Raw genomic sequence first — 24,733 nt, 5'->3', positions numbered from 1 at the left:
TGATTACTTTGCAGTTTTCAAATCTATCAGACACTTGTTGCTTCTCTCTGCTTCCTTTTTACACAATAGCTTGAAACCTTGTTAGTTTTTTAACTGTTGGTGGTACCCTGTCACCTGGTTTTGCTGTAGTGATGTCCCCGAGTTTTCAGTTTTGCTGTCCTAGTTTTTAAGGAGGGATTTGGGAAAGTCAAAAACTATGCCCCATCACGGTCTTCTCTCTTGTGTCCCTTTGAAAGCAAGCGATACCTTCACCAAAATATCCTGACAGAGCGCCGTACATATGTATCTCATTGGCTAGAATTATAACACATGGCCATGCTTTAAAAAAAAAAAAAAAAAAAAAAACAGTTTGAGAATGGTGTTAAACTACGATTAGAAGAGTCACTTCCTGGAATTAGAGCAAAAAAGGAAGAGCACATAAGCACAGAGAGATGGAGAAACTGAACCTGAATGGGGCTCTGCCTGAAAGGAAGAAGCAAGGCAGCAGTGGTGGACAGGGGCACAGATCTGAGTAGAAGACTATGTACTAAGAGGGTTTTCAAAACTTACAGTAATCCCCAGAAAAACATTTCACATCATTATTCTGGATACACAGTCACATAACCCCTGTAACAGAAACAAGTTTCATGAAATGTAAATTCCAAATATAATTTTATTAATAAATACCATCTACCAAAGAAACCCTTAAAAAGTACAAAAACCACATTTCATAGCACTTTTCATTAAGTGCATCTCATCACACTTAATGCGATGGGTGTGCTTGCCTGTTCATAAGTTCATTCCAGTCAGGAACACATGAGGATAGGGCCACACGCATGTCAGGTGCACTGTTGAGCCTATTTCTTTTCTTTGTTTTTAATCGTGTCAAGATGGAAAATCCTAGTTCACACAAATAGGTAGTTCTGAATGGTAATAGCAGCAATATGCTCTTTCCACTTAGCAGTGGAAATTCATCTTTAATTTTAATCCAGAACGCTGATAGACTTAATGTCTTATAATAATTCCTCAGTGTGAAGGATGAACTGAGCTGCAATAATTCATTCTCTTCTTCGGGCACCAAGTTTAACTCAATGATTGATTCTGGGGTTTGAAATACAAAGGGATCTTTCATCCAAATATTTTCCTTTATTGATTCAAATTTCTCTTCTGGGAAGTAATGATGAAAGGTTTGAGACAAAGAAGTGAGATGCATCAATATCTCTGATTTTATTTCTTTTAAGCAGTCTTCATTAATAACGTTCTCTTCAATATGCTGCAACAGCGTTGGGAACATATAGTAGCTAGGGCGATTGCTTTTAAGTCTTGCTTGCCACAACAATAATGTCTTTTGGAATCCTAGAATACATTCAAGATACTGAAATATATCATTGTTCTTCCCCGGTACTTTAAAATGTAATTCATTAAGAATGCCAAAAATATCACTCAAATATGCCAATTTTGTTACCCATAGGTCATCTTCAAGAATATTTGCCAAATGAGATTGCTTTTCAATGAGAAAAATGTAAATCTCATTCCTGAGTTCATATACTCTGCTCAATACTTTTCCTTGAGACAGCCAACGGACTTCTGTATGAAACAGTAAGTGGGTATGGTTAACTCCAATCTGTGAACAAAATATTTCGAGAAGTCGGCTGTTTAAGGAGCTTCCTTTAATAAAATTAATAATTTTCACTGCATTTTTCAATACATCCATTCGACCTGGTGGAATTCCTTTGGACACCAAAGCTTCTTGATGAATAAAACAATGATTCCAAAGAGCCTTGTTATGTGTTACTTCTAACAATTTTTCAATAACCCTGCTGTGTTTCCCAGTCATATTTGCTGCTCCATCACTTGAAATTCCTTTACAATTTTTCCAGTTCAATTTATATTGACCAACAATGCACTTTTCTAGTTCGGTAAATAAATCTAATCCCGTTATAAGTGAATTTAAACTTAAACAACACAACAGGTCCTCTATAAAGTCATCTTGCCACACATACCTGACATAAATCAAGAGTGTTGGGCAATTTGCAATATCCATGCTCTCGTCAAGTTGGATTGCAAAATCTGTACCAGACTGCAGCCGTGTAATAAGCATTGCCTCTAAATGTTTTGCAATTGTACAGATTGGACGAGATATTGTATTATCACTAAGGGGTATAGTTCTTAATTTATCAGCTGATTTATCATCAAAAATTGTACGTACCATATCCATACATGCTGGAAGAATAATTTTTTCAGCAGCCGTGTGAGCCATTTTCTCTTTTGCCACTCGATTAGGCAACCAAATATGATGATAATAAGGCTCTCTCATTCATGGTTGTGGACCGACTAATAAATTGTGGGGATAATTCTATGCTATTTCTTCCCCTTTGAAAATGGCCTTCCTCATCTTCATCTTCCGCCTCCACTTTCACTATGACTATGCCTTCCACCTCCTGGGTGGTCTGTGGAGACAAATCTGCGGTATCCCTTGATTCAGCAGTCATTGTTCAGGTTCGAAGAACTGGCTCACTTGATCCAAATAAGGTCCTAGATGTTTTATGAGGCCGGTTTTTGCTATCCTGCTGAGCAGAAAAAATTTAAAATAGCAGTATGAAAAAGTAACATTGTATTGCCATGCTGCTAACATCTCATCCAAGTAGCATGAAGACAATTCACTAAATCCAATGGCATGCCACAGTAGATGCCGGATAACTGCCATTCATGTTAGCTGTGTGTAGGCACATTCAGTACATCGCATTATTTTATGTATACAGCCCATTTAATACCCACAGGAACCTTATGAAAGATACCAGTACCCCTATTTTAAGAAGCTGAGAAAGATTACTGTGCTAACAACATAACGAAACAGATTCACTACTCAAACCCAAGTCTGAAGCCCAGGGTCCTGTGCTGCCACACTGCCACCTAGTCACTATAAAAAAAGCTATCAGGGGGTGACTGGGTGGCTCAGTCAGTTAAGCGTCCGACTTCGGCTCAGGTCACGATTTTATGGTTCGTGGGTTTGAGCCCCGTTTTGGGCTCTGTGCTGACAGCTCAGAGCCTGGAGTCTGTTTTGGATTCTGTGCCTCCCTCTCTCTCTGCCCCTCCCCCATTTGTGCTCTGTCTCTCTCAAAAATAATCATTAAAAAACATTTTTTTTTAAAAAAAGCAATCTGGTCACTCTTAAAGTGACCAAGTATGGTGGACAGGATTACCCACTGGGGCACAGAGGAAAAAAAAAATTAAAACATGTATTTATATTTTAAAAATACTGAAACCCATTTAGCCTTTCCTGATAGCCCCATTTTTTGGTCCCCATCTCATAGCACTTATATTGTTAGCACTTGTGTTGCTGTTCTTATCTTCACCTTCCAACTATTAAATTTTCTTTCCTCATTTCTCTCCATTTTTAGTGATAGATCTGAAAATTCCATCTGTCTCTGCCATTTAAAGATGAGGGAAAAGGCATCTTGGTCTTTGGCATCTGGGTCAAAGTTCTAAAGGCAGGGAAGGGGGAAAGCACACGTTCCTAGACACGTTCCCTCCTGGTGGAAGTATGAATCGAAGTGAAACTCCAAGAAGTGAAACTCAAAGATAGAGGGCTGAGGTCAGGAACAGAGTCCCTCCTCCCTTGAACAGACCTGCATGGAGTGGTAGTGCTCATATTCTGGGCAGAGCAACAGAAAGACTGGGTTTTATTTTACATTTCTTGAATGATCCCAGCACCTAGTCCTCTTTTGACTTTAGACTCACTGAATTGTCTCCATTTCTAGTTTGATAGATGTAATTTTTTGATAGCTTTTACCCTGAAATTTAATTTGTAATGCTTTCATGCCTTATCTCACCTAGACTGCCCCTCAAGAGTAGACTTGTCTTTTGCGGTCATCGTTGCCCTTCAGTCACTTTATGTAGTTCCTTGCAACCCATAGACATCTAATATATATGTTCTGAATACAATGTCAATTTTGTGTTCATTTGTAGAAAGTTTAACAAATTCATTTTAAGCCTGGTATTTCAACACTTGGAAGGGCATGCCATTTATAAATTAAGAGACTGTGAAGTTATTTGTAAAACATCTGAGTAAGAATGGGAGGAATATTATAACAGTACAACCTTAAGGTACATAAATAAATTATGTGTCTATGGGTAAGTTACTTATATATCCCCCAGCAAACAGTAAGGTTTCATTGATCTGCTTTCCATGTATTCTCCACAACTTGGGTTAACTGCATAGGATCTCTTCAACACTGATCTCTAAGTGTTTCCTTTGGTCCTCTGACACCTTCTCTCAGTAATGTAAGTATCTTTCTGGTGGCAGTGTGGGAAATGGAGATGGGGCATTAGGTTTGGCCCAGCTGGATTTTTCAGTTAAATTCATTTATCAATGAATTTACAAGTTGGAAGGGCCCTTTGAGATAATTTAGTTAATTTTACGTAGGAAAAAATGAATGAACCCCACTGGTGGGGTTTTATTCAAAATCATCCTAATCAGTGTCAGGCACAGCACTGGAAATGGCCTTCTAGTAGCCCAAAACATTTTCCACTGCATCCTCACGACCCCCTTCATTACTCACCACTTCAAGTCAAGCACAATTACCTCCCACAACTGAAAAATCCACCTGATGTCTAAAATCATACATTTAAAATTCATAAAGTTCAGGGGAGCCTGGGTGACTCAGTTCAGTGTCCGACTCTTGGTTTCCGCTCAGGTCATTTTACCCTTCCTCAGTTTGGGACCCACATTTGGGCTCTGCGCTGTCAGTGCATGGGCATTGTCAGTGCAGAGCCTGCTTGGGATTCTTGCTCCTCCTCTCTGCCCTCCCCTCCTCTGTGCCCTCCCCCACTGGTGCTGTCTCCGTCTCTCTCAAAATACACTATAAAAAAATTAATAAAGCTCAGAAACTGCAAGGGAAAAGAGTGAGGTGTGTGTAATCTTTCCTACTGCATCCAAATCACTTTACTCACTAGGTTTCAAACACTACCACTGTTAATGGTGGTGGGCTTGGAGGTGAGCAAGTGATCTGCACACATTTACGAAGCTTAACAAATTGGTAAAAACCCGCGGAGCTTGATAGCTTCGAGAGTCTTCCTCATTTTACATTCAGGATCTCTAGGAATGAGGGTGGGGGTGGGGAAGCCCTCACCAGAAGGAATGCAAATACGGACAACTGGGGAAACAGAGAAATTGGCCTCGGATCCTGTCTTCCACTATCCCCTGGGGTGAAAACCGAGGAAAGAAGGCCCAGGAAGAGCCCTCAGCGGACTGCCTCTTCCCGGTTCCAGAGGCATCTCAACCTGGCCCAGAAAACAAAACGCGTGCCTTTTCCACTTGGATCCAGAGCTGTCTCTGCAGAGAGAGACGGCTCTCCCTACGGACGAGGCCGGAACACAGGGCAGGGACATGGACCCTCCACCCCGTCTGGGGGCGGTGATGGCGCGAGGAGCCGCAGAACACAGCTGTACACATCCACCTCTGTCCCCACCCGTCCACCCTGGCCGGACCCACGTCTCACCGTGAACCCCGGAGACGTCTGGGGGTGCTGGGGCAGAAAAGGGAGGTGACTCTTGGGGGGAGGTGGCAAAGGGCGGCGCACTTGGACCCACACCCTCTGCTCATCACAACCTCGATTGTGCGCACATCTGTGAGTCCCACAGAAGCCGGAAGTGCGTCAACACTTGTCTTTCAGAAGAGGGGTCCTCTCTAGGAACGCGGGAGGACTGTGGCCTTGTTCCCCACTTGACGGCCTTGTCCGGCTTTGGGGATCTCTCCCCCTAGCTCAGCTTTTCCCAGCCTGGTAAAGGGGGCTTAAGTTTCCTTTGCTACCATTCTTCTCAGATACTTCTGTTTCTCCTTCTTCTTACTGATGGCAATAATCCTAAGAATTCTAGTTATTAAACCATATGACTACTTAGTGATTTTGTGTGTCAGAGGAACTGAAACAAAAATGTAAAGAGAAATATCAAAGTGAAGTCAAGAATGAATGGTTTCACAAAACCAAAGTCGTTGCTTCTCTGGAGACCGTGATTACGTACTGTCATTTGAATGGGTAGTAGTTTCAAAAATTTCATCTATGGGCAATAGACATTCTTTCCAGTACTAGACAGTTAAGATTCTGAGCTTGGCTAAAATTACCAGGGAGTTTTTGGCGTAATAATAATGGAATTGCTACAGTTCATCGAATGTTTTAAATTAAATTTTTAAAATGTTTATTTATTTTGAAAGAGAAAGTGCACACGTGCGAGCAGGGGAGGGGCAGAGAGGAAGACAGAGAATTCCAAGCAGACTCTGCACTACCAGTGCTGAGCCAAACACGGGGCTGGAACTCACCAACCATGAGATCATGACCTAAGCCGAAATCGAGTCCAGATGCTTAACCACCTGAAGTCACCCAGGCATCCCCAGTAAGTCGAATTTTGCTGTCAAAATGTTATCACAAGAATTATGGCTTTTACCATTACTTTAAGAGTAGGTCAAGATACCTCACCTTTTATAAAACCATAACTGAGACCTTGAAAGACTGACACACTCTAAATTCCAAGACAAGTCTGAGCACAACGGAAGACCCACAAAAGGAATAGCCACATGCTACAGAGGGTACCAATGACTAGGTGATACTCTGAGTAACCTTCCAAGCCCTAAATAATATCCCACTCTCTTTGATCTTGCTGATATTGTCACTGTTTTCTTTCTACTTCCCCATGACTCTTCAATAAACCTCTTGAGTAAATCTTTGCTCCTTCATCACTGACTGGCTCACTAAACTATGGTCCTCCTTAAAGACCTCTTGGTCCTAGAACTTCTACATACTTCCTCAAATCTCCTTCTGGTGTTCCAAGTTGTCTCTAAGAGCCATTACATAGTTCTACATTGTTTTTCTTCTTTGTCTAAACCCTGCCCTTTCCCCTTTGCCCCCAAGCCCCATTCCTACACTAAAGTACTTACAAGGTTCAGGAAGATAGGTTATTGAATGCAGACAGCTGGGTATGTTTTTGTATTTATGTAGTGTGTGTGGCAGGGACTGTGGGACCTTTATAATTACTCCATTCGTTGCCTACTGATCTACTGGCACAAGGAAGACAAGGTCGCCTGGCTTCCAGTTCACTGGAACATTTAATCTATCTTCTAGAAATGTTCTTCCTGAGAATCAGAACCATAACCCAGAAGACTCTAGGTTTGAAGATAGGAAGCACAAATTCCACCAGTGAGTTACTGAATATTATAGTAATAGGGGCCACTCCTGTTCCAACCTGTTGGTTTCTATACCCAAGTAGTCTTTCTATTGGAGACACAACACCATGTATGTTATTGGTTCAATGCATATCATTGCATATATTGTATCCTGGAGGACAGCTCCCCAATTTTCCAAGGTGTAACTTAGCTGTGTCTTCAACATGCCATTCCATAGTTCTATCAGGCTAGCTGCTTCTGGGTGATGAGTAAGAACCATGAATTCTGTGATTACAAGTTCATTGTCAGACCTCCTTGACTATAAACCGGATTCCTTGATTTAAGGTAGGTCTAATGGATAAGGCATTCTACAAACCCTCAGATGATGGTGCCTATGGAGACAAAGCAGTCAGAGAAGACAAACCTATATTTAGAACATGTATCAGTTCTACTGTAATATTTTACTTCTTTTGTATCTATTCATGCCTACTGTAATGGTGGACATATGGGAAAAATTAATGAAGTGCTCGACCCTTGGGAACCCTAGTAATAGGGGTGCCTGGGTGGCTTATTTGGTTAAGTGTCTGACTTCGGCCCAGGTCATGATCTCATAGTCCGTGGGTTCGAACCCCACATCAGGCTCTGTGCTGACAGCTCGGAGACTGAAGCCTGCTTTGGATTCTGTGTTTCCCTCTCCCTCTGACCCTCCCCCACTCATGCTCTGTCCTTCTCTCTCTTTCAAAAAAAATAAACATTAACAAAAAAGTAACATAGTGTAAGATAAAAATTACAAATTTTGTAAGTTGGTTAACTGTTGCCACCTCTGTCATCTGAAGAACTGCTGAAAGAAAATTTTGCTCAAAAGCAAAATAATAGTCTTAAAAAAATTTTTTTTTAAGTTTGAGAGAGAGCATGAGCAGGGAAGGGGCAGAGAGGGAGAGAATCCCAAGCAGGCTCTGTACTGTCAGTGTAGAGCCTGACATGAGGCTCGAACTCACAAATTTTGAGATCATGACCTTAGCCAAAACCAAGAGTTGGACGCTTAACTGACTGAGTCACCCAGGCACCCTGCAAAATAATAGTCTTACCACTCTTTGTTAGGGATTGATGTCTACTGGGGAGAAATGGACTTCTAAGAGAGTGCCTCTTATTGTCCTCTTACTGGAGCAAACTGCCTGAGTCAGCTAAAACTCAAAACACAAATGCACCACTGCCATAATTTGCTAATAAGGTACAACTTGTGGGGAAATGGCAACTCAGGAAAGAACTCCAAACTTATAGCTATCCTACAATATTAGAAGAGATGTTAATGAAAAGGAGAAATAATGTGTCATCTATTTTCCCAGGGACCTCAACAGGAACAACGGGTATCACTAGGGAGTATATTTCTGTTCAACACAAGAAGTTTCTAACTTGCTGTACAGCAAGCAATTGACTAAGCAGTGCATCTTCTGTGATGCTGACTCCCTTGCACCGGATACCGTAGACTAGAGAGATTGTGTCACAGTAGAAAGCTGCATTAGGTCAATGACACTCAAAAAGGAAAGAAAGGGTAAGCAGATCAGAACATCCCAGAGACTGATGTAATTTGAAAAAGCATATACGATGCCACACTTTTTTGTGTGTGGATTTTCTTATATTTAATTTGAAGTATCAAATATCACTAAAGGATAATACTTGATTTGTAATCTTAAAGAAGTAATATCTAAAGGCCCTTGCGAATCCCGTTTTTTATTCTTTAAGAGCCCTGCCAGGGGCACCTGGGTAGCTCAATCGGTTAAGTATCAGACTCCTGCTTTCAGCTCAGGTCATGATCTCAGGATTCAGGAGATGGAGCCGTGAGATGAGCTCTGACCACGTGGAGCCTGCTTGCAATTCTCTCTCCCTTTCTCTCTAAATAAATATTTTTAAAAAAGAAGAAAACTAAGAGCCTTGCCAGTCCCTATCAGATCCAGTTTCACCATAAGACATCACATTCAGTAAGGATCCAGAAGGTCACAATGCCCTCGATACTTCTGTTCTAGCGCCTGGCCTGCCTGTCCGTGGGCTCCGCGCTTTACTTATCCCAGTTTCTGTATAGTCCAGTCTCTCTCCCCGCCCCCCAGGAACGCAGCTCTCTTCCAGTCTCAAATTCTCTAAGAAACTCCCAACTTGCTCAATGCCCGGTCCCTCGGCCCAAAACATTAATGGACTCCGATCCCACGGTTTTCTGTGGTCCTCATACCACCCAAGAGCCTTCCATTCTCGCTTTAATCAGTGTATTTCGTACCCCTGTACTAGTTCCCCACCTGGACCATTACGTCTCCCCCTCCACTCCCGGAACACGCACGACGTGAGCGGGCCACTACCCCGCGAGGACGCTTTCCCATCAGCACGGACGAAGGTCAGGGCCAGAGAAGTAAAACGAAGAGCCCCGCACTCGCACATCCCTGGTACTTACGCCACATCCGGGGCTCTCATCCGGGGCCCTCACCCAGGGGGCCCTCATCCGGGGCCCACCTTCCGCCCACGGCCACGGGACTCCGCCTCCGGAAGTGCCACTGAGAAGCGCCGGCCTCCAAGCGGTCTAGAGCGACCCCGGAAAGCCCAGGGCTGCCCCTAGAGCGAGGGTGTCCGCGACGGGACGGCCGCTCGGCCTGCGCCTCCTTTCGGGTGAGTTCCCGGTAGCAGTCCTGGGGTCGCGGCTAGGTTAGGCTCCCGGGGAGGAGGAGGAAGCGCCCGGGAACTCGGTCGACGGCGGTTCCCGTCCCCAGAGCGCTCCAGGGCGGGCGGGCGAGGGCCCGTTTTCCTTCAGTCAGGGTTCGCCCTGACGCCCAGCGAACCGATGACCCCGCCGCCAGGACCCGGTGACTCTGCCCTGGTGTGAGCTGGGTTTCTGTGGCCCGCCCTCGCCCTTTTGGGATCGCGTCTTCTCCTGACAGGGAAGCGAGAGGAGGGCAGCGCCGGGCGAGGCCTTCTGAGGACTGGGCGCGAGGGCCCTTTCTGAGGGTTGTGGAAGCGGGACGGAAGCCTGTCGCGTCCTTGGCTTTGAAGGACGCCGGCCAAACCTGTTTGAAAACCGCAGCTCTTCCCAGGGTTACTGTCGGGCCAGCGGGAAGCGGCCTGCCCACCTAGTCTGTTGGCGAAGGGTCTGACCCCCCTGAGTGGAATTTTGTTATTAGTCAAGCCCGTTTAGTAATTCAAAGTGCGCTGACCGAGCGTTTACCAAATAATTTCTCAGGGGTGTGCTGAAAAAATAATAAATAATCATAACTGGCATACTTTTCTAGGTACAAACTTGAGCCTTGAAAGAAGTTTGCGTATTTCAAATATTTTAAACTTTCCACAGAACTCTATTAAGTTGTACTTTCTTGTTTGTTTTTTTGTTTTTTCTTGAAATATCACAAATTCTGAATTGGTGGAGAGTTTAAATAAACCATACTTGGCCCATATGGTTTGGTTCATAGCTATTTGAAACGGAAATTTTTCCATTTTTTCTTTCTGTTGTTTTGTTTAGGTGGGTAAATCATTTGTGGCTGTTTTTGTGGAGTATCTACAGCGTGTCAGATATTTTGCTCAGTCCGGAGGATGTAAAATAATGGGCCGTCTTAACTTGTTACAATAATTTTTCCCAATCTCACCCAGCAGTGATGATCGTTGTCCTCCAGAACAGGGATGGAGGAAATACCGGCCCAGGAAGCAGCAGGATCAGCAGTTGTCCAGTTTCAGTCTTTGGGGCGCCAGTCTGAGGGTCTGTCCCCAGAGCCTCAGTTCGCGCAGGACACCGACATGGAGCAGGAACTCAACGGGGGTAAGGCAGAGAGAGCCCTTCAGTCCAATTGAATGGGAGTTGCAGTGGGGCTCCCGGACCTGGTACTTAGGAGGCCAAGAACTTCGATAAGAAGATGGCCCCCAGGGTGTCTGGAAGGGAAGGACAGACGTGACTCAGTTCAGTCCTGGTCTTGGGCTCTTATATTAAGGACAGCCTTTCTTTCTTTAATAGGCAGGGTGGTGGCATTCACTCTGCTTTAGCTATTTTTCATTCGTACAACCTTTACTTTATCCCAGATTCATTTCTAGGATAACGCTGCTTTTACTGCCTCTCACAATCCTCGCCTCCTCGCTTTTACTTCCTCTTAGGTTTAGGGCCCATCTCTCCCCCTGTTCCTTTCACTTAGTTTCTTCCTTCCTTGATGACTTTGCGAGCTTTGCCACCTGCCATTCTGTTGCAGCTGCAGTGTTTGTGACTAATCGGATTTTGGCCAAAAAAACCAACCATTTAATTCCTTGGTTGAGTACAATGCGTGTACACATATCACATATTGACTCTACAGTAACATCTTTATGTAAAATCGTATAGATAGGTTGATATGTCTGGTACCTTTTTTTGTTTTGTAAGAACCTTCTCTGAGATTACATGTGGCCAACTGCAGTGCCTGAAATAACTTACGTGTCAGCAACTCACACTGCGAGTGCCACGGTGTGTAGAGTGTTGTGGAAAGGATGGTGAGGAAACAGGTGACCATTCTTTATTCTTGGGAGCCTTACATGCTGGTCGTAGAGACAGTGCCAGTTCACATAAAGGCTTAACGAAATTTACAGAACAGGGTCTGGGAGAGCGTCAGAAGCTGACTAAATAACCACTGCCCTGGACGAGTCACTGCAAGTCTTTATGCTTTGCTTTGCCCATCTGCAAAACAGGTATAGTGCTTACCCTTCTGTTAGAGGAATGTCCTGTCATGAGAATAAAGTGAGATACCAGATTTCTTAAGAAAATCCTGTATCAGGTCTAAATGTGGGTAAGGAGGGCATTCCAGTGCTGAGAAGGAGCAGAGTAGACGCACTCAGTACCTGATAAATGTTGATTGGTGTTACTAGAATGTTGATGTACACAAGGGTCCCACTGACTCCCTCTTCTGTCAGGGAGCCCTGGGGAAGGGCTGCTCTCACTCTTGGCTCCTTTCTCCTCCCTCAGCTCCACCTGTTCCCCAGGTGCCTGCTCTTCCCCATGAGGGAAGCCCAGGAGACCAGGCAGCCACGCTCCTGCCAGCCAGGTACCAGGTGAGCTGAGGAACCCTCTGCTTTTCCTCAGGGACTGTTGCTACTGATCGAGTGTGGCCCTTCCCTCAACCCATCCGTAAACCCTGCCTGAATTTTTTTTTCAATAGCAGACCCCAATTTGGAAATTGATCCTCTTCAGAAACCTGGACTTCACACAAACCACCTTCCCATCTCCCCACCACCACCAGTAAACACTGTTCCTTCTCTATCCCTGGTGCTGTGATGGGCGTTTATTAGATATTAAAGGTTATGGAACTTATTCCCTAGATTCTAGTCTCTTCTCCCTCCTCCCCAGCTTTGCTACACAGTGGACACCCTCTTTGTGTCATCTCCTTCATTTTCTGGCCATGATGCTCTAGTGGCCTCATTCCCCAGCGCAGCCAGGCTGTATTATTTCAGGAGTTTGTGACATTCGAGGATGTGGCTGTGCACCTTACTCGAGAGGAATGGGGATGCCTGGACCCTGTTCAGAGGAATCTCTACAGAGAAGTGATGTTAGAGAATTATGGGAACGTGGTCTCAGTGGGTAAGGACTTTCTTATTATTCAGTTTACCTTTTAGGATTTCTTTACTTCCTTGGTTTCTGAGGAGGTGTGAGGTCTCTGAGAACGTAGAGTGTGGCTCAGATTCCAGGTCTTAGAACCTCTGAATCCTCCATCTTCAAGGTCATCTCCTCTGGGAGTGGGTTTTCTTTGGGGGTTTCAAGATGAGACGTTTTATTCCTTATTTGTAATTAATGATTGCTGCGTTTGTGGGACATCTGTTCCCTGTTAAAAAGGGAAACTTGCTTGTGCTTGGCTTAAGTTCTTGACTTCCCTATCTTTTCTTTTTTTATGAGAGAGACCCTAGAGCCTCCCAATCCACAACCACTTTCTTTCTTGGTAATTCATTGTCTCTGTATCTGAAAGCTTTCCATTTTCTTTGGAAAAAGAAATGCTTTTTTTCAAGATAGGCTAAAATCCTTGTTGAATAATCCCTCACCTCTTAACATCCCTAAATTCACCTCTAAGCAGGCAGAGTTGGAGAGATTTCATTTAAAGACCTGACTCACTGTGAGTCTATTTCAGTGAGTCATCCAGATGGTAGTTCTAAGTAACCTCACCCTGGGCAGAAGTATCAGCTTTAAACTGAGTCTCTCCTGGGTCATTTGGATGGTACAGTAGGCTGCTGGGCTTAGGCAACCTGTAGGGCTATTGGCAGCCCACTTGATTTGAACATCCCCCCTTTCCTCCTTTTTTGCCTGTCTCTGCTGCTTTTTTTTTTTTTTAATGTATGAATATATTTAATCACACTCTTCTTTTCTCTCTCTCTCTCTCTCTCTCTCTTTCTCTCTTTCCCCTCCCCCCCCCCCCCCTTTTTTTGGCTTTGCCTATGCTGGTGCCATCCAGGGTGTTCCTTTGTCTCCTTGATTACACTCAGGATTAAAGAAGTCTTGTTATCTGTGGGGAGGCACTCTGCCCACTGGAAGGTTTTTAGTGTGTTTCCCATTCCTGGCTCTTTGATCTTTGTAGGCATACTTCTCCGCCTTCCTACCACCCGGATTCATAGTGTGAATTCCTGCCCGGCCCTGAGTCATACCCAGGCAAGTGCTTTCTCTGGAGAAACACTTGCAGTTCTTTCAGCAGGAATCTCCAGGAGATGGCCCAGGTATCGGCTTCCCATCGATATTGCTCGGCCCCGCTCGGAAACTCCTTTTCCACGATTGTAAGATATTAACACTTGATCGATGCTCTCAGGATGCCATCACTATGTAAAATTGCAGCTCCTCAGATGACCTTTGTTAAATTTCTGAAGGGCCGAGGAGGCCCTCCGTTGCAGCCAGATGCATTTTGAACCTGAGTTATGAGTTCATTCATAAGCCACGGTTGGTGGTCATCTATTTGTGTTCTGTGAAACCACAAAGTTCAACTCCAGCTCTTCAGTTATGATCTTTTCATGTTATTTTAGAATGTGGGACATATGCTGTGCACTGTTCTTTTCTGAGTGAACGTGACCCTGCCATTTCTGTTGCCTAATTTTCCTGCAACCCCTGGCCTTTCCTCATATTTAACACTCTAGTCTTCTCCTTTACGTCCCTGTGGCCCCTTCCAAGGCCCTGCCTTTGTCTCCTTTACTCTTTGTGGTGCTATACAGATTGACGCATTTATATGACTTTTCTGGATCAAGTTTTCCTTAGCTCTGTCCTTCACGGATGGGAGATGGGAGGGCAAAAGAATTGAATTTCCTTATTTCAGGGTATTAAACTGAATGTATATTTAACAATTTTGTAAACTGTAAAGTGATATGTAATTGTAAACTACTGTTAATTTTATCTAATAATTACATAATTTCCAACAGTTAACCTGTCTACTTTTTGGAGTAAAAAAAAAAAAAAAACTTCTTAGCACTTTAATCAGCCTAATAGCACAACATGCTGTTGGACTGAATTTTTTTCTCTGTCATCTCTGCACATATACAGGATGTGCATGCACACTCACACCTAATGGGTTCAAATGCACACAAGAAACCCTCCTATTCAACTTGCTTTGGTGACCAAGTCAGCAGCATCTTTTTAGTAATTTTTTAAAATTTTTTTAAATCTTTTTTTTGAGAGAGAGACCATGCAAGCAGGGGAGGAACAGAGAGACAGGGAGACACAGAATCTGAAGCAGGCTCCAGGCTCCGAGCTGTCAGCACAGAGCCTGACGCGAGGTCTGAACCCACGAACCATGAGATCATGACCTGAGCTGAAGTCGGCCACTTAACTGATTGAGCCACCCAGGTGCCCCAGTAATTATTTTTTACAAAAATTAGGAGATGCTTTTCATTTTTGTGGGCTCGGCAAACTTCACCTGAAGTTTAAGATTTTACACTTAATTAGCTTAATGTTTGGTGTTGTAGAATAAGGACATTATAATTCAGTCCCTGACTTAGCAACCCCACTATTAAGTTCTTTTTCCCATGGCAGTAGCTCCGAGTTGTATTTGCAGCAGACATCAAAACTTTGTTCCTTTTGGATAAGTGCTTCTACTATAAAGTAGTAAATATACAAAGTATGAACAGCTGAGCTATAAAAAAGTAAGTAAAAAATCAGACTTTTCATTACCAAATCTAAAAAGAAGCATATTCTATTGACAACGAGTGGATTACTGGCTTGAGGGTCACCAAAGGGGAGTCATTTGTGACTTAGTTCAGGAGACCAGGAAAGTGGTCTGGATTCCATTTCACACAGAGGCAGTGTGGGCAGGTGCCTTTTTAGATAACATCATTGGAAACATGCTTATCAAAATTCTGGTTGTTGATAAGTTGATAAATCAGGAAGTGTTTGACACATACCTTTTACTTTTTGAAGTTGATGTCATGAGGACAAAAATGATTTTCTATAGAATGTCTTTTACTGCCAGTCTACTATTTATTGAGGAGTCAACGTGTTACGAGGTACTGTACATATCTCATTTAATTCACCATAACCCTGTAAAGTAGTTATTATTCTATTTTATACGTGAGGAAACTGAGGCTCAGAAAAGTCAAGTGATCCACTCAAGGTCACAGCTAGGCTTAGGACTCAGATCTGACTCTGACACTTAGGCTCTTTTTCACTATTTTACCCCTTAGAACAGTTAGTCCAACCGTATATAGAGTGCTTGTGTGTGTGTGTGTGTGTGTGTATGTTTAATGTTTATTTATATTGAGAGGTAGAGAGAGAGAGAGCCTGAGCTGGGGAGGGGCAAAGAGAGGGAGAGAGAGAATCCCAAGCAGGTTCTGCACTGATAGTGCAGAGCCCGATGCAGGGCTCGAACTCACGAAGTGTGAGATCTTGACCTGAGCCGAAATCAAGAGTTGGAGCGTAACTGCCTGAGCCACCCAGGCACCCCTATAGTGTTTTTTATATTCTTATGGCTGTAATACTCTGATGACAATTAGAAGTAGCCATGAAAAATTGTACAGAAGTGCATAAGGCTGTACAGTTTGGGAACAGAAAGAGCATGCATTCAAAAGAAAACTGTGTTAGGGGTACATTCCACTAAAATAGGTACCTATGCAAGAACAATACTGCTAAGGAGAGATTTTATTTGTGTATTTATTAAGGACCAAGAAGAAAGGCATAAAGCTTCCATGTGGCAAAAATCTTAGCATAACTGGTTCAGGCAACAAACCAAATAATGAGGTAAATTTTAAATGTTATTTATTTATCTAAGGTTCTGTTTAAATTCAAGTTAGTTAACATATAGTGTAGTACTGGATTCAGTTAAATGTTATTTTTAAAGACCAAATTAAGTTAAAAATAAATCTAATTGGAGAACTGTAAAGGTTTAAATAGAATTAATCAAAAGACTTAAATAAAATAATTTTAGATAGGAAAAATTTAAAGTAAATGCATATTTTTGAAAGCATAGAGTTTTGACTTTAAAATTTAGGATAAAGGCATTCAGATCAATGACAAAACCTGCCTGCATGCTTCCTGTGACCTTTAAAATGGTAGATTTGGAAAGAATGTAAATTGTGAAATCAGACTTGGGTTTATCTTCCCAACTGTGATATATTGAACAAATTATTTAAACTGATAATGTTTATCTTCATCTATAAAACATGAAAAATAACGTATGCCTTTCTGGGTTTGTGCCAGGGATTAAATTAGATTAAATTACGTGTGTAAGTACCTGGCTAATAGTTACTTAAATGCTTTTTTGGAAAGGACTGCAAGTGATATGAGATATAGACCAGATTTTTATATATTTTTTTATTTAACGTTTATTTATTATTGAGAGACAGAGAGAGACAGAGCATGAGCAGGGGAGGGGCAGAGAGAGGAGGAGATGCAGAATCCGAAGCAGGCTCCAGGCTCTGAGCAGTCAGCACAGAGCCCGACGCGGGCTCGAACTCATAAACCGTGAGATCATGATCTGAGCCGAAGTCAGATGCTTAACCGACTGAGCCATCCAGGTGCCCCATAGACCAGATTTTTAAATACAAACAAATTTCAGGAGTGTGTTTGAATTAGTTCTTGATAGGGGAATTTCCTCAAATTGAATATTGCTCATACTGTTGCCAAGGAGTTAGGATTTTTATTATAAGGAGAGTTTTATTTCTTTGACATTAAGTGATCTTTTTAGTTTCCTTTTAATTGGAACATCCACGACTCCAAATCTGTTGGATCTTGGCTCTCCATGTATTATTCTAATAACTTTCTCTGTTATTTTTATTGTTTTCACCCTTTACTCCATCGTCAACGTGTTGGTCCTCTGTTCTCTTTCTGTACGAATTTTGGAGGAAGGGTTTCATTCATAGTCATTGTTTTTTTACTAGTAGATTATGTAAAAGCCAGGCTCTGAAATAAGACTGGCTTTGAGCCCTAGCTTCACCTGTCATTGTGACCTTGGGCAAGTTACTTAACCTCTCAGTCTTCATTTTTTTAGTTGGGAAATGGGTATGACAATAGTTTCTACTTTGTAAAGGTAGGATGAGTATTAAGTTAGTGAAAATTTGTAAAGTTCTTTGTGTGGTACTTTGCATCTACGAAATGAGCAGTAAACCTTAGCTTAATACTTTAATGATACTGATGATACAGGTGACTTTAAGTCTATTTCAAACCCTGTTCTCTCATCTAAACTGTGGTCTTGTATTTCTAATTGCCCAGCAGGCATTTTCTTTTATACCTGACTGCATTACATTGGACACAGTCTAAAATCAAATCCTTCTGGGGTCCCTGGGTGGCTCAGTCAGTTAAGTATCTGACTTTGGCTGAGGTCATGATCTCACGGTTTGTGAGTTCAAGCCCTTCATTGGGCTGTCTGCTGTCAGTGCAGAACCCTCTTCAGATCTTCTGCCCACTTCCCCACCCCTCCCCCATTCATGCTCATGCTCTCTCTCAAAAATAAATAAACATTAAAAAAAAATTAAAAAATCAGGTGCCTGGGTGGCTCAGTTGGTTAAGCATCTGACTTTGGCTCAGGTCATGATCTCAGGTTAGTGCGTTCGAGCCCTGTGTTGGGCTCTGTGCTGACAGCTCAGAGCCTGGACTGTGGTTTGGATTCTGTGTCTCCCTCTCTCTCTGCCCCTCCCCTGCTCACACTCTGTCTCTCTCTCTCAAAAATAAACATTAAACACATTTTTTTTTTAAATAAATAAAATCAAACCCTTTTTTCCACATTGTTGTGTGTAGGTGACGTAGGTGTATAGAGTAAATAACCAAAATTTGCTTCAGTTATCAAATACTTAGAAACACCTTAGTTAATACTGAGTTAAAGTTGCAAATTATGTTGTCAGAATTCTGAGCAAAATATTTGCTGCTTCATGCCACACTAACTTTTTAATTTGAAAAATTATTTCATTTGGTATAGAAGACCTTAACTAAATAAGCATCCAAAAGGGGAATAGACTATTAATGCTCAGCAGGAATTCAGAAACATAGTAAAGCCTTTCTTGTATCTGTTCTCATCTGCCTGCTCATAGGCTCTCACATGGAATCTCAAGAGGACAGCTGTTGGTTTGTAATATTTTCCAGGCCCAGTGCCCTTTTAGAAACACTGATTACCTGTTACATGTTAACACTAGGACACAAAATTGGCATTCAATAAGTAGCTTTTAAGTAAATGAGTCAAAAGAAATGCAAGATAGAAGATATATTGTCACTGCTAATGAGAGTTTATAAATAAAGTAGGGATGATAATTCCTGAAACGAATTAAATAAAAGTCCATAAACTACATTTTATAGTGACATGTCAGGATAAGAGAACAATGACAAATTGTGTAGATATTCAGTAAGTGGAGAGGAAGGCTTTTGGATTTGAGGGGCTTGAGCTAGACCACCTCGTATGTGTGCCACAAGAAGCTTTCTGGGCTGAACATGTATAAAAACTGCCCCTTTAGTGCTATAATAGTTCTGCCCCTCAGGATCAGACTGCTTCTTGCTTTTACTTTGAAAGAGATTAGATCCTAGCAATTCATTATATAAGCCAGAAAAAGACCGTTTTTATGTGGAAGTGCACTTTTATTGCACTTTCTTCTTTATACCGCATTATAGTTAGTTTGTATCTGTTTCTAGGTACTTTGCTTATAGGAGACACCCCATAGATGTTTGTCGAATAAACAAGAGTGTAAGCTCCTAACGGATAAGAATGTGTTATTTTTTTGTTTCCTCATGTGCCCTGAAGCAAATTGAGATTGGTTCTTAGAACATTTATTCAGTCTTCACTGATTCTGTTGCTGCAGTTTAGCACACCACATAATAGGTGCTTGAGTATTCACTTTCTTCCAGTCCAGCAGAGTTATATTTTGATGACTTCCCTTTTGACCAGGTCTCATATTTGTAGACCAGGTCTAATACAAAGGTTGATCTATGGGCAACAGCTAAAGAGTGAAAATGATCACTTCTGTGAAAACACATAAACACCCTTGCACAGATTCCCTTGTCTGAGTACTATTTAAATGAAAACCTCTCCCAAAGTCATCAACTTGCCCTGTAATACACCCATTTCTGGAGCACCAATAGGAGATCCTTGTAGAGGATCTTTGCCCTTCTCACTCTCCAGGCCTTCCCTACTGTCTTCTGAGAATTTACTTTCTCTCCATTAGCCATTAGTTAAGAGAAAAAGTGGCTGGTGTAGTATCTGGGGATAAAGTGCCACATCCCATTTCCTTCTCTATGAGCAGGATTTCCATTTCCCAAGCCTGATGGGATCTCCCAGCTGGAACAAGATCTACAGGTCTTTGATCTGGAAACTAAGAATAGAGAAGTCTTAAGAGATGACTGCTCAGGTGAGTAAGGTAGAATCAATCAGATGGAATTAGTAGGGAAATAAGAGTCCAGTTGTGGAGCCAAGTTGTAGCCGCTTTGGCAATCAGAATGAAGAGCTCGGCCTGTATACCAGATGGAGAGAGCTCCTTCCTTTTCCCTTCAGTTTTGATGACTTCTTTGCATTTATTTTATCCCTTGTCATCCACAAGTTGTCCCTACTCAAGTTGCTTATCTATAATTCTTTTTGAACTATTTCCCTGCTATCTCCTTTGAAACACCTTAATTGACTACCTTCTTGCTCTGCTGAAAACCCTGTTTGCACCATACCCTGAACCATTTGGATACTACATCACTGCTCTTAGTCATGCCCTTATATCTGCTGTTGAGATTCTGTACCAGTACTTCTGAGTAAATAAACTTCTCTCATTTTAGTAGATTTTAGATTAGTTTTCTCATCTCTGAGGGTTTTTTTTTTGTTGTTGTTGTTGTTTGTTTGTTTTCCCCTAAGCATAGGGTACAGATTACATTTGCATTTTCTATTTATATATTGAATCAGATGGAGAGACCAGAGAAGAGAACAAGCTGTTGATTCCTAAGCAGGAAATTTTGGAAGAAGTACATTCATACAAAGTGAGAGTAGGAAGACTCAAAAAGGATATTGCCCAAGTTCCTGGGACTAGAGAAATGTCTAAACCTGAGGACAGATTAGAAAGGCTTCAGGAAATCCTAAGGAAATTTCTCTTCCTGGAGAGAGAGTTTAGGCAAATAACAATCAGCAAGAAAACCTTCACCAGTGAGAACAATGAATGTAATGAACCTGAAAAAAGCTTCAGTCTGGACTCTACCCTTGATACAGATCAGAGAGTTCTTAGAATACAGAATATTGATGACATTGATAAGTATGATATGGGCGTAAACCAGAATTCAGCTGCTGGTAAACATGAACAAATAAATCTAATACAGGATGTTCAGAGTAGTGAATATAAGGAAAGCTTAATGGATCTCTCCCACCTTAGTAAATGTGAGAGCATTTCTGCCACTGAGAAATCCTATAAATGTGATACATGTGAGAAAGTCTTCCATCAGAGCTCTGCCCTTTCTAGACATCAGAGAATTCATACCAGAGAGAAACCCTACAAATGTAAAGAATGTGAAAAATCTTTCAGTCAGAGTTCAAGTCTTAGTCGACATAAAAGAATACACACTAGAGAAAAGCCCTATAAATGTGAACCATCTGATAAACCCTGTGAAGCATCTGATAAATCCTGTAGTCAGAGCTCAGACATAACTCCACATAAGAGGATTCACACTAGAGCAAAATCTTATAAATGTAGTAATTGTGAAAGGGTCTTCAGTCGTAGTATACATCTTACTCAACATCAGAAAATTCACAGAGAGATGCCCTGTAAGTGTACTATATGTGGCAGTGACTTCTATAATACCTCATACCTTGTTGAACATCAGAAAGTCCACTGTGAAGAGAAAGCCTATGAATACAATGATTGTGTGTTGACCTTTGTTAAACATCAAGGAAGTCATCTCAGAGAAAAGCCCTATACGTGTAATGAATGTGGAAAAGACTTCAGATTGAGTTCCCATCTTATTCAGCATCAAAGAATTCACACAGGAGAGAAACCACACAAATGTAATGAATGTGGAAAAGCTTTCAGTCAAACTTCATGCCTTATTCAGCATCACAAAATTCATGGGAAAGAGAAATCCTATGAGTGTAATGATTATGAGGAAAGTTTCAATCATAGCTCAGATCTTGTTCTTCAACAAGAAGTCCTCTCTAGAGAAAAGGCCTTTGATTGTGATGCATGGGAAAAGAACCTCAGTCAGAGAGCACACCTTGTTCAGCATCCAAGAATTCATACCAAAGAGAAACCTTATGAATGTGATGAACGTGGGAAGACCTTCAGTCAAATTCAGGCCTCCTTCAATATCTGAGAGTTCATACCAGGGAGAAATCATATATGTGGTGAAGCCTTCAGTCACAGCTCAACCTTTATTCATCAGAGAATCCACACCAGAGAGAAACTGTCTGAATGTGATGAATGTAGGAAAAGTTCATCAACATCTGCAAACCCATACCAATGAGAAAACCTACCAATATATTGAATGTGGTAAATGCTTCATGCTGTTTTCATACCTTAGTCACCATTGGAGAATTCATACTGGAATAAAATTCTGCCACTGTAATGAATGTGAAATAGCCTTCAAAGAAACTACCTTGTTCAGCATCAAATTCATTCCATGCAGAAAGCCTATGAATGTAATAAACATATGCACATGGGAAAATTCAGTCATATTCTACCCCTCATTCAACATCATTCCATACCCAGGAGAAGCTATTCGAGTGTAGTAAATATGACAAATCTTTCAGTGAGAGTTCAAGGTTTTTTTTTTTTTTCTATCCTTAGAAAGTCCAGACTAGAATGTAATCTAATGCAAATGGAAAAATTTACCATAATTCAGGCTTTAACTCCACATCAAAATACTGGAGTGAAAATTTTATATAAAATTTTAATATATAGCCCTGATCTTTTTCATTGCAGAAGAATATAGTTTGAGAAGTGACTTGGTGAATGCAGTGCTGTTTCCTCATGGCATTCTTTTATTTAATAGGTGGTGTACGTAGATATATAAATTTTATTTATGGAACTCATTTAAGCTATTTTTAAAAATATGGCCTATAAATAATTTTATTTTTCCTCAAATTGGTTCCTGTTATAGCTTCTCTAAGATATTGTTAATACACCAATGTACAAACATACTAACTTCTGGAAAGTAGCTCGTTTAGCTTTTTCTGCTGTCCTCAGCCCAAGATTTTTTCAAAACAGACTCTGAGGTCTGCTGTTTCCTGAGCATCCTACTTCCTATTCCTTTCCAGCCACAACACTTGGATTCCTGTTGATTTCTCCATTCTCTTAGCACCTTCAAATGATGGTTTTCTAGTGTTAAGCTTTTCACCAGCAGGTATACCGTCCCTACTTGATGTTGCTGTCTTCTTTCCTAAAGTTGAAGCATCTTCCTTTAAAAAGAATTGGATTTCCACGTCCTGTCCATCCAAGAGTTTGAAGGATTCTATCTCCCATGTATTTGGGGCAGGCAGCTAATAAATACTTTCAAATGACACCCACATTCTTAGCTGCCTTGTCTGCATCCACGGCCCTCTAATAAGAGATAAGAACATCAGGGAGCCAACAACACGCCTGGTGGTCTAGCTGCATTCATTCAGCGCCTAATCTGCATGGTGAAGTTTAGAACTATCTTACATACTTCTGTTGAAGGCCAGCAAAATGCTCAGGTCTGCTTTTGATAGAGCAAAATATAAAGAACCTATACAAAAAAGTCTGAGAACTTCATAAGGGAATGCAACTTTTCAAAAAAGATATTGCTGCTCTTAGGTAATATCTCTAGAGAGAGTATTTCAAGAGAGTGTCAGGTCTGTTCCTGGTAAAATTTTAATTACCACGCTTGCTTCTTTATCTGTTTGAATTTTTGCCCCCCAGTCTCCCTCATCAATGCAAGACAGTATTTGAAGTGTGGGAGCTTTGTGTATAATTGTTTATTCATCATCACGTTTTCTGTATTATACCAGAGTCCACAGACCATATAAAAGAACTTGGGTTTTTTGATCACAGATGTCGGGATGTCCAGAGTTCAGGGTCACTGTTAACACTTCGCCAAGAATTCATGATTCTTTAGGTGATGTCAAAGCATTTTATTATATTTTGTTATATGTTTCCATCTTAAGCTTCATAACATTTTGTGAATTAGACAAGTGTTATTTAACATTCTTTTTGTCATTCCAGCAAGTGAGGCCTTTGTGATTCAGATGTTACAATATTCACTAGAGATCCTCAACAAATATATAAAAATCTATTGCTTATTCTATTAGCCTCTTATGGCTAACCTCTAGGATAGTTCTACGACTATATTTTGCCGCTTAGCCATCAGCAAGCATAGGATCTTATCAGGGCAAAGTAGAGAACTAAATGAATTGATTTAAATGTAAAAGCAAATGAAAATGCATGTTACTTTCCTTGTCTATGAATGTGTATCCCTTTATGTACAGAGACCAGTGGTCACTTCTGTTAATTATGAAACAGATTAATCCCTAAATAGCAGAATATGTAAAAAATCACATGTATGCGATTGGTTTAGGAATGTGCTTTTGTACTTCCACTTGAATAAAGGTGTGTTTGATACTCAGAATCTGTTTCAAAAATATCTAAAGGCCTCAGCCAGAAGCATTTGAAAATCTTGGAGTCACCTTCCTGGCTGCAACTCACTTCCTTCCAGAAACCTGCTTCACAACAAGAGTGGATCACTCTCCTTCACACTGATACAAAGCTTGCTCTTCCACAGACTTCTGGAACAAAGTCTGAATGTTTAGGGTCTTAAAGGTTTTTCGATTGGGATGTTGTTGGCACATAAATAGATTGAGGTTTCAGAGAGCTAGGCAGAATAAGTAAAACGTTTAAAAAATGAGAAACCAAAATAATCCTCAAGGAGAATTAACTTGTCTCTTTAAGCTTGCAATATTTAATCAGTCCAGTATGAGTTTGTGTTCTTATTCTTTTAATCTTGAAGACTGGGGAAGGAAGAGACAAAATCTAATAGTTAAGGTACATCTAATTTTATCTGTCTTCCGTCTGTCCACCTACCTACATGTATGTGTATGTGCATTCATATTCCAACTTAACTGTCACAACAACTCTGCAAGGGAACTAGCTCTGTATTCCAGAGGAACTGAGGTATAGAGAGGTTGAAGAACCTGCTAGGGTCAGTCAGCAAGTTAATGGCTCAAAGGCCTGACTCCCAAGCTTCCCATC

At 41.4% G+C, this 24,733-nt stretch overlaps 2 protein-coding genes across 8 annotated transcripts; one reads left to right on the top strand and one right to left on the bottom strand.

Annotated features, from left to right (window-relative positions):
- Positions 1-634: 634 nt before the first annotated feature.
- Positions 635-9,684, bottom strand: FAM200A (family with sequence similarity 200 member A). Its single transcript, XM_053213280.1, is given in 3 exon segments — positions 635-2,260; positions 2,262-3,464; positions 9,576-9,684. Coding segments are annotated over 2 exon segments (1,728 nt in total). The 5' UTR covers positions 2,472-3,464; positions 9,576-9,684; the 3' UTR covers positions 635-742.
- Positions 9,632-24,113, top strand: ZNF655 (zinc finger protein 655). 7 transcript variants are annotated; one of them, XM_015079329.3, is made up of 6 exons: positions 9,632-9,787; positions 10,760-10,925; positions 12,090-12,175; positions 12,575-12,701; positions 19,808-19,912; positions 20,449-24,113. In XM_015079329.3, exons 2-6 carry the CDS (start codon positions 10,790-10,792, stop codon positions 21,840-21,842), a joined length of 1,848 nt encoding a protein of 615 aa, XP_014934815.1. In that variant the 5' UTR covers positions 9,632-9,787; positions 10,760-10,789; the 3' UTR covers positions 21,843-24,113. The 7 variants fall into 7 exon arrangements, with proteins under 7 accessions (XP_014934815.1, XP_014934814.1, XP_026897944.2 ...); XM_015079328.3 differs by having other exon boundaries at positions 9,647-9,787; positions 10,763-10,925; XM_027042142.2 differs by lacking the exon at positions 9,632-9,787 and adding an exon at positions 9,794-9,997 and having other exon boundaries at positions 10,763-10,925.
- The last annotated feature ends 620 nt before the right edge of the window (positions 24,114-24,733 follow it).

The sequence above is a fragment of the Acinonyx jubatus genome, chromosome E3 (genome assembly GCF_027475565.1).
Source record: "Acinonyx jubatus isolate Ajub_Pintada_27869175 chromosome E3, VMU_Ajub_asm_v1.0, whole genome shotgun sequence".
Classification (NCBI taxonomy): domain Eukaryota; kingdom Metazoa; phylum Chordata; class Mammalia; order Carnivora; family Felidae; genus Acinonyx; species Acinonyx jubatus.
The sequence above is the reverse complement of the archived record's forward strand: the minus strand, read 5'-3'. Positions and strand labels throughout refer to the sequence as shown.